Source organism: Fukomys damarensis, unplaced genomic scaffold (assembly GCF_012274545.1).
Source record: "Fukomys damarensis isolate Sample0158 unplaced genomic scaffold, DMR_v1.0_HiC HiC_scaffold_29, whole genome shotgun sequence".
Classification (NCBI taxonomy): Eukaryota; Metazoa; Chordata; class Mammalia; order Rodentia; family Bathyergidae; genus Fukomys; species Fukomys damarensis.
This window is the reverse complement of record NW_022900941.1, coordinates 9,897,126-9,907,275: the sequence shown is the minus strand read 5'-3', so window position 1 is coordinate 9,907,275 and position 10,150 is coordinate 9,897,126. Positions and strand designations below refer to the sequence as shown.

Below are 10,150 nucleotides of genomic sequence, written 5' to 3'. Positions count from 1 at the left end.
TGGGTTATATCTAGGTCTCTGCAACTGTGCTTCTAGTTACTCACCAGATGGTAAGGGAGCAGGGACTGCGTCCACTGCCACTTCTCTGGGTACATGGCAGACACCCAGCAAGCAGGTTTTGAATGGAGCACATGGTGACAAAGCTCAGAATCCAGAGGCCAGCAGGTGGCTCTCACTGGACCCTTGAACTGGTCTGGGTCTCTGAAGGAGCCACTGCGAAGCTGGGGAGAGAAGAAGCCCACCTTCCAGGACTTGCAAGGGTCATACTGGTCCCGAGGAGGTGGGACAGGCCTTGAAGGAGGCCCCAGCCTGAGCTGCCCTGCGTGCAATGGGCTGCGCTGACCGGCCCCCACCCCAAGACCCAGAGCTTTAGTGGGATTAGCAGGTGTTCTTACCATGCGTGACCAGAGGCCCCAAGCCACCGAGCTGCGTGTGTCAATTTGAAATCAGCCTGGGGTGGAGCTGCCCATCAATGGGAATTTGCATATTCATGTAGCAGAGCCCTGAGACTTAGTCACGGCTCCAGGCTTATTTGCCTGGTACTCAGCAAGGGAGCCCAGCGGATCTGCACAGTGACCTCGTACACTCTGCATATTAGGATCCACATGGGCAGCGCTCACTGCCATCCACGAAGAGTGGAAAGCACACTGGGTTGAATTCTGGCTTTGATGTGCATCACAACCACTAGAAATGGTCTCGCCTCTCCTCTCCTGTGAAACGGGCACAATGATCTTAATCTCACAGAGTTATTGAAAGAATTGCAGACACATTTGGAAAATGATCTTGGTGGCTCCTAACATACTGACGTGTTCATAAATGCAGGCTGTTCTCTGAAATCCAGCCCCTTCTCATTCGGGTGGCCCTGGCACCTGACTGAGAAGAGAACAGAACAGTTCCTAACAGTTGTTTCATCACTACCACCAGGTTCCAGTACTTAGTCTGTGCTCCCAGTGTGCTGTGCCATCTCACGAATCCTCCCGACTATCCACGTGTTGCAGCACAGACTTCATCTTACAGACGGGGAAAAGAAGCTCAGCGAGCCTAACAACCCGTTACCATGTTGCTGAGCTTGTCTGTGGTAAAGGCAGATTTGAATCCAAGTTCAAAGACCATGGTTAAGTTCCACTAAATATTAATAACTCAGAAAAGTAGCCAGGTGGTGTCGATAGGAAAGTGACTCTTTTCCAAAATAAATGTTTGAATGGTGATGACAACCAACTGTTTGGGAACAGTTCCCAGCCAAATTATTGACATCCTCAGCTCATTCAGTCCTCTCACCAATTGTGTGGAATCGGTGGCACTACACAGAAAAGGAAACCATGGCTCAGAAAGATTCAGTGGCAAGCTTCGGATAATCAGGGGATTCTGTGTGAGAGACAAAGAGCTGGACTACAAGGAGCACAGGCTTTGAAGTCAGAACTGGGCTTCACTCAGCCTTTGGGCACTTCTTTGCTGTATGATCTTGGGCAAGTCACTAGCCCTTTATGTGCCTTAGTTTCAATCTTCTCCTCACATTGCTGAGAAGACATCTACTAAAAGATTTGAGTTGCTGAATCTCGCTTTCCTCCATAGGTGAGATTAAGCAAGGTAACAAAACATTTTGTTCCTGTCTCCACTCTGTGTTGTTACCTGGTTGCTTTTAAAGGGCTGGGCTATTTCCACGCACTCAGCTGCTGCCCACTGCTCAGGCTGCCTGCAGGGTGCGAATCAGACACCCAGTGTGCCTGGCATCCAGGTGCCTGCATCCGTCTTACCTGCTGGCCTGGGGTTGGTTACCAGGCATCAGAGGAGTGTCTCTTCCTCAGCCCCAGGTGCAGTGTGGGAGGGAAAGACAGAGGGACCCCAGAACAAGAGAAAGAGGGACAGGGCCATTCTCCTGACCCAAGGCTGCAGGATCAGGCATGCAGCTGAGCAGCCAAGCGGGTGCTGAGTTCGGCCGGTTTTGCATTCAGGAAACTGTGACCCTCAAAATATCACATCTACTTGGAGGAAGTGGCCTTCATCCCAGTTCCCAGAAAGATCCCTGTGGTCAAGCAGACACACAACATGAAGAAGCACAGCTCAGCCAAGCAGTTGCCCAAAGGTCAAAACCCAGAGTGGTGCTCTCCCTAGGGAATCCCCCGGATGCTCAGGCTGCCCTGTCTCCACCAGCCTTTACCCCCAATACCGAATCTTTCCAAAGGTTAGAAACAGTTTGTTTAGCTGTCCCTCCCCACAAAGCCTCATGCTTTTCCTAAGTAGCAGAATCTAGAGTGTGTGATTAATTCTTGGTGGGGTCAAGCCCAAGGGCATTGGGATTAAGGGCATGAGTGCTACCCACCCTAAGTAGTCTGAATAAGATAAAAGGGGCAGAAAGCCACTGTTAAGGTCCCTTGTTGCTTTTGCTACTCTGTGGGTGCCATGAACTGTTTCTCCTCTGTACAGCCCCTCCCATGTGCTACTCTGCCTTTGAGCCTGCTGATTATGGACTGAAACCTCTCTACAAACTGTTAGCTAAATAAACCCTTTCCTTTCCTTTTTATTTTTTTGGTACTGGGGATCAAATTCAGGACCTTGCACTTTTGAGAGGCAGCAGCATCACTGAGCTAAATCCCCAGCCAAACCCTTTCCTCTTTAACTTTGGGGGTCAGGTATTTGTCTCAGCAATGAGAGAAAAATAACTAACACAGCAGCTAAGGCTGAAGGTAGTAGAACCCAGTACATCCAGAGAAGGGGACTCCATGCCCCCACACACAATGGGAGGCCCCTTCTTTCTCTTGTGCCCACAGCAGTAAACCCCATTGGCTGGAGCCATCATTGGCTGACTCAGTGCCATGAGAAGAGATGGCTTAGCAAACATACCACAAGGCAGACAGAAGGGATGTGCTAGAATAATCTGTAAATTGGATAGAGACAATGTACTGCTTTGGAAATAAGGTAGAGCAGAAACTGTAAGTGAAAGGCATCCTCTTAGCAGAGGCTACCACTCTGCTAGACCAGGGAACAGGAACTTGCAGCTTCCAGGTGTGAAGGTGGGAGATTTGTTTAACCAATTAAGGTCATTATTAAGGTCATTATCAGTGGGAAGTACAAGCACAGAAGAGCAGAACCTCAGGGAAAGAAACAGGCTCAGCAGGAAGCGCTGCTTACATTCGCTCTCACTGATCATTAAGGGAAGAGAGCAGGTATAAAGCAGTATTTAGAGTTTTACACTCTCTGTGGACAAACCCACGCTTCTGTGCATTTGAAAAGTCTGGAAGAATGCAAGCCATGCTATTATAGAAATTATCTCTGGAGAAGGAAATCACATAGGGGGAAGGGAGTTTTGACTTTTTGCTTTATATTTCTCTATACTGTTTACATCTTTTTTAAGTGCATATTATGTCAACAATTTCTCAAAAGATGTTTTCCATTTGGTGGAGATAAAAGAACACTGATGGCAAATGCACTGAGTGAGGGGCTTGGTTGGAAATGAAGCTCCTGCCCAAGCAGCCCTCAAATTCAGAGGGCATCCTGAGAAGGAAGCCTAGGACAGTCCAGAGGCTGCAGTGTTCTGTGGGTCATATGTCACTTGGAAGACCTGGTAATTGCTAAAGGTGTAGCCAGGACCTCAAAGTTCATAATACATGCCCCTTTGCACATGGTCCTCCCTGTTCACCTAAACCTTACAAATTCAGGGCCCCAGAGGGTGGGGCCCTTCGGTTAAAAGCAGTGTTTCAGCTTTCTGGGTAAGACCCTTTGATCTCACTGTAAAACCATACACCTGCGTAGAAACCTTTCCAAGCTCAAGATTTTGGGATCCAGCAGGATAAGCTGTCCCTATCCATGCACCCACCCTCCCACCCACCCATGTATCCACCCATGCCACAAATACTTAAGAGCATGGGCTTTGTGCCAAGCACCACACTAGCTGCTGGGGGCAGTGTGTGTTATGTGATGACCCACATGGGCACAGTGTCTGCCCTTGTTGGGCCTCTATCCATAGGGACGCCACAAGTGTGATGAGCATCATAGCAGAGAATTTCAAATTTGCTGGGCCCTCTGGAAGGACAAAAAGTCACTGTCTGGAAACCAAGGTGGGGACTAGGGATTATTGGCAGTAATGTTTTAGCTGAGTCCTAAAGGAGGGGGAGCTAACCCAGAGAAGAGAGTTCTCAGTAGAGGGAACAGCATTACTGAAACATGGAACAGAAGAAGGGAGAGAGAGAGGAGTCCTAAAAATGAACTTGTTATAGTGCTAAGAGAAAGCAAATGCTTACTTTCAGGATTTCTGTAAAAGCCTTTGCCCCTGGCTTCCCTTGGCAGAGAGCTGGCTTATAGAAATGTGTCCTCGCTGTGGTTTGTTTTTCTAAGGTCTCAACCTCCCTGCCCTCCCCAGATTCCCAAAAGAGTTTGGGCCCTGGGGTCACACAGACCTTGGCCCAGTCCTGGCCATTATCTTGGGGAAATCACTTCAATCTCTGGAGCTGAGTTTGTAAAGAGGGACTAATAGTAATTCCTACTTCATAGGGGTGTTTCCAGGACGCAATTGTGCTCTCGCATTTTAAGGTGTTAACAGATAAAAACTGTAGCTCTGCCAGGTTGGCTGGGATGCAGTAAGTGCTGATGGGAGATTACAGCCCAGGTAGGCTATTACATTCTTCCAAGCACCCGTGTGCCTTCCTAAGATTATTATGGTAAATTTTATTTTTTAAAACTGCTTGTACTACATACTGCCATTGCTGCTATGATCCACTCTGCTTTAGTCTGCTGTCCTTCACTGAAGGGGATTAGAATGTGGCAAGGACAGGAAGCCAAAACAGTCCTTGGTGATTCTTCACTTCATTCTGCCTGATATTCAGCTTGGCCCCAGGAGAGACCCCGCCTGGCCTGGCCCATCCTGACTCTGTGAGTTGCTCCAATGCCAACAGCAATCTCCAAAAATCAGATATAAGAAGAAAATTTTGGAACTTTAACTTTATTTATTTTTAATCTTTTTTAAAAGGGAGGAAAAAAAGTCAAGCATTACTAATACTTACAACATAGCTCCAAACTACGCATTCCAGAATTAAAAGTTCACAGGCTTACCTGTGACTCATAAAAGAACAGATTTCCATGCCTAAGATTCTCGGGAAATGGCAAATTAAAAGAAAACACATGTATTAACCTTCTTTTCTTTTGATTTCAAGGAGGGGAGACCTATTTCCAGACTTGGTCAGTGAGCTGGAATGTAGACACTAACTTGACTATGCAGATCCTTGGATGAATATAAATACAAAAAGATGGAAATTTTTTAAAAGTATAGACTGACAATGTCATAGATAAATTATTCATAAGTCAAATATACATTGGGCATGAGTGCTCACAGAACATTTAACTATCGGGGCCCCATGATCAGGGGAGTGCGGAGCTGCCATCCTGTGCATTTGTGGTCCGATGTGGTGTTATGCTGGCCTCATGCACAGGGCACTGAGATTCTTGTCTTGGGTGCCCAAGAGAGCATCTGCTCACCCAGATAGGAGAGAAACAGAATAGAAGGCATAACCTCTATCTGAATTTCCAGGGCCAGGTGTGTATCTCATGCATTCAGGCAGTCTTGAAAATAACTAGACACATAGATATTGCTGTGGAAATGGGAAAGACCCGCTCCCAGTCAGAAGTGCCAATGCTCACTCCTGCTAAATTCTCCTCACCTGCAGGATACCCCCTCCCCAACCCTACCAAGGGACAGTAGGAGAGAGTGGTTACGTGAAGTTGCTGGGGGAGACAGGTGAGTGCAGACATAGCGTGTGAAGTTCATGACTGAGGATCCCACAGGTCATCAACACTGACCCTGCAGCCACAGTGTGCAGCCAAGTCCTTGCGAGTAGCAGCCCGTGTCTGAGGTGCTAGGCGCAGGGCGCCCCATCTGTGAAGTCAGGTAAGAGAATGACCCGGAGTCTGATTCAAGCCCAGTTCAGCTTCTCGTGAACTTCGTGAACTTAAGCAAGTCACGAATGTCTCTGAGTCCCAACTTCCTCACTCCCACATGTTCACAATAATGCCTTTTCTACGGCTGGATGATCCCAGTAGGATAATCACAATCTAGGAACACAATTGGAAAAGGTACTCAAAAGCCACTAAGACACCAAAGCAGTACTTTACAGTTATGACCCATAATTCCCCACACAATTAGCAACAAGGATAAGAATCTGGGGCAAAGTATTTTTTGCTTTCCATATACACCCCACGCCTGGTGGCTCCACAAAGGCTGCAGTGGTGCAAGGCCTGGTCTCCCCATGCTGGCTTACCTGTTCTAGGGGAGTCAGACAGAGATATAATGAGACCATGGAGCTCTGGGCTGCAAGGGACCTGGAGAGAGTGAAGACTCAGACTGCTCCTGAGCTGGCCCGCTCCTGCCAGCCCTACTTCTGCCCGCTGCCTTATCAATCCATCATCCTCTTAGCTGCTGACACCTCTGGCAGTACCTCCTGGCAGTCTGGGCATTAGAATTGCAAGAAGCCCAGCTGCACCGGGGAATACAGATGGAGGAATCTCAGATTCAAATTTGTGTAAGTATTGTGAACAGCCAGACCTGGCCAAGGCATCTCCACTACCCTCCCGCCAAAGGGGAGTGGAGGGGGTTTTGTTAGAAGTACAAATTGCTTCTTAATGCAAAGGATAAAGCTGGGCTTGGGCACCTCCTTAGAAATTCCTCCTGTTCCCAGGAAAGCTACCGCTGCATGTCAATTTTAATTTCTGAAATTTAAACCAAGAGCTTTGTGTCTAAGCTCCATCTCATCGGAGGAAGGGGAGGAATAAGTCAAAAAGGATTAGGGGCCCGCTGGGGATTGCTGATCCATAGCAATTAGACTTCATTTGGGTCTCAGACATTTGGTTTTAATCGCATTTCTGGATGATACAATCAACAAGGCATCAGAAATTGATGCGAATGCAACTGTAGTGATTCTGCCTCAGTTCCTGGGCGCAGGTGGACGCAGCTCGGTTTGGATTTCACAATCAGTAGGGTAGAGTAGGGTGGGGAATTGGGGTTCTCTTGAGCTGGGGGGTGGTAATGTGCAAAAGTGTGTGTGTGTGTGTGTGTGTGTGTGTGTGTGTGTTGTGTATGTGTCTGTGTGTGTGTATTTTCCTGCCTCTTTTTGAATACTTTATCCCTGGACTCAAAGCAGACCTAATCATTGCTCGTGTACAAGCAAGCAACAAACATTCAAATAAAACAAGAGCATGAAGAGAAACAGGACTTGAGGCAGCAGGTATGATTGTCTCTTAAGTGGGACTCACAGCTTTCAGCATCTTCCAGGAATTAAAGTCCTGCACCATTCAATGTAGGGGCAGATATGCAGCCAAGAACACAGCACAATGACATGGACCTATGAACACGCATGTGTGCGTATATGCATAACAAGGATTCTGTGTTGGAGGTATGTGTGTGTGTGTGTGTGTGTGTCTGTGTGTGTGTGAATACAGCTTTGCACAGATACACATTCCAGGGTTATCTCTGTGTACTCACACACATTTCTTTTCAAACACCTAGTAAAAATAAGCTCAGTACTGCGCCAGTTACTAACAGGCGTGTGTGTGTGTGTGTGTGTGTGTGTGTGTGTGTGTGTGTGTGTTTGGTACTGCAGCTTGAATCCAGGGCCTTCCCACTGAGGTATATCCTGAGCTTCTTTTTATTTTTATTTTTGTTTCAAGACAGTGTCTAGTGGTGGTGCATGTCTGTATATAATTCCAGCACTCCGAAAGGCTGAGGTAGGATGGCAAATTGGAGCCCGGCCTAAATGACTTAATTAGTGGCTACTTTGTACATAATTTACTGTTTGTTCAAACTCAGTGATTAACAACAAAAACAGAAAAGAAAAAAAGGAAAACTATTGAAGCTATGTGAGGCCTCCTAACTTGCATGTGTAGGATGCCGAAGGGAGTGGACAGAACAAACAGGGACCCCGACTCCACCCTGCAATGAGAAGGGAGGACCCAGGACTGTTCCTCTCCAAGGGACGGTGCCTGTCTCACCACAATGTCCTGCGTGAATTCAGCAACCTGGATCAGTTACAGAATTGCCTCAGTTTACCAGCTCTTCTAGGAGCTGTGGGCCTAGCTGGGATGCATGTACACGGGCCTGTGCTAAAGATGGGACACTTCAGGGTGGGAGGTCTGCTGGGGGCTTTGCGTGTCCCTCTCAGAGTCTAAGAGTGCTCAGCTCCCCAGCGACAAGTGCTTCTCCTGGCCCATTATGCCGAGGCTCCCCTCTTCCTTACCTTTCCTAGAGGCCCCTCCCAACTCCAGGAGGACAAAGTCCACAAACTGCCAGAGGGAAGACCTAACACTCCTCTCCTGCCCGCCCCCCTCTCAGCCTCTCCAGTTCAAGGCTGCAGTGCAGCAGTGGACCTTAGGGAAAGGGTGATAAGCACACTCCCTGTCCCCCACATTTTTTCACCCATCCCAGGTCGTAGGAACATGGCAGGCCAGAGATCAGGGCACACAGATGGGACTCCTGGGACCCAGTTTAATACCATGGTGGATGTCTGAACTTTCAAGTTAGGGGCCACGCTGATAAAGACGAAGGAGCCCATAGTCTAAAAACATAATTTAATGCATCGCAGTAGGTCTGAGTCAGGAGGAAATGCAGTGTGGAAAGGTGAATTTTCCCTTTGCTGGAATTCTGCTGTGGGTGGGATTTTTGGCTGTTGGACAAGAAAATCCGCACAAGTATTTAGGGTCACAAAGAAGGGTGTGCCAGGGAGCTGGAGCCTGGTGTCCTTGGTCTGGGGTACTGGGGAGGAAGAGGAGGAGGAGCAGGAGCAGGAGCAGGAGGAGGAGTGGAGGAGGGGAAAGCAGAAAGGCGGGAGGTCAGGAAGAGAGCAGCCTCCTGCATAGCCTGTCCAGTCCATTCAGGTTTGCAGTCTGCCCACCATGGCTGCCCTGAGGGCTGAGGTTCACGCTCAGCTCACCACTTGGGCATCCCGCTCCCTCCCCGGGCCTGGCACTGGGATGAGGCAGCTTGGTTAGATGCAAACACACTGAGGCCAGGGGCGGGGCATGGAGAACAGCAGGGATGTGTCTTTTCCAACAGAGAAGTCAGGGAGTATCAAGAAGTACAGAGTGGCCTCCCCAAAGAGCCCTGCCCCAGAGGGAATAGAACAGCCTGAAACCATCCCCACCTCGTGTCCTCTGCGCCCCTAATCCGGGTACAGAAGAAAGCCAGAGAACGTGCTGTACTTGTTGTTATTGCCTCCGTGCGCCTTCCCACCGTCCAGCTTCACGTACACCTCGTCCCCAGAATCCAGGTGCAGCACCACGCTGTTACTCGCGTAGTCGTAGTTCTGGTCTGCGTCCTGCGCGATAGCGCTGGCGCGTACCTGGGTGGGGACGAACAGTCGGAGCAGCGGGTGAGCCCAGCCGCCTTTTCTTGACCCCTTGCGGCTCCCACCAGGGCGCGCCCCCTGGCCAGCCTTCCGCCAGCGACTTCAAGGGGCGACGCTCCCACCCAGCTCCGCGTCCTCGCAAACTTGGCCAACTCCTTCCTGGTAGTCTCCCCTCCGCACTGGGCGAGTCCGGGATGGAAGGTGAGAGGGAGGTTCGTGGACATCGGCCCAGTGTGGAAGAGTGGGAACCAGGGACAGGGGGGAGAGTTAAGAAGGCTGGGGGGCAAAGGCCACCGATATGCAACTGGAGACCTAAAGGGAAAAGGTTTTCGAGGAGCCCACGGGGCCGGAAGAGGATGCTGGCAGCCTCGGAGCTGTTTGGGGAGCAGGGTCTCTGGCACTCGAGGCCCAAGCTCTCGCGCTAGGCCTGGGTAGGAGAGTCCGGGAGCGGGATGCTTTGGCACAGCCACGCACTTCTCCCGGCTCTGCTAAGGTGCTCGCCGGTGGGGAGAAAAGGGCTGCTGGAGGGCAGCGGGTGACGAGCGGGGAGAGGGTCCGCGGGGGCAGGCAGGGGTGGGAGAGGCCACTGACCTGCCCGTTCTTGCAGAGGTCTGCCCACATGCTGGTGCCGTCGCCACCGCGCATGAGGATGTGGTAGGTGAAGAAGTAGATGCCGCGCACTTGGCAGCTGAACTTGCCCGTGGTGGGATCGTAGTGATTGCCGAGATTGGTGACCACGTCGTCGAACTTGAGCACCTCATAGCCTTCGTGGGGGCTCTTGAGTCCCACGTAGAAGGCGATCTTGGGGCCGCTGAAGGCGGCGC

The 10,150-nt window shown here is 50.0% G+C and overlaps 1 protein-coding gene across 1 annotated transcript; it reads right to left on the bottom strand.

Moving 5' to 3' along the window:
- Window positions 1-8,536: 8,536 nt before the first annotated feature.
- C1ql2 (complement C1q like 2) lies at window positions 8,537-10,148 on the bottom strand (the record flags this gene model as incomplete). Its single annotated transcript, XM_010632336.1, has 2 exons — window positions 8,537-9,320; window positions 9,918-10,148. Coding segments are annotated over 2 exons (411 nt in total), but the record flags the coding sequence as incomplete, so codon positions are not given.
- Between the last annotated feature and the right edge of the window lie 2 nt (window positions 10,149-10,150).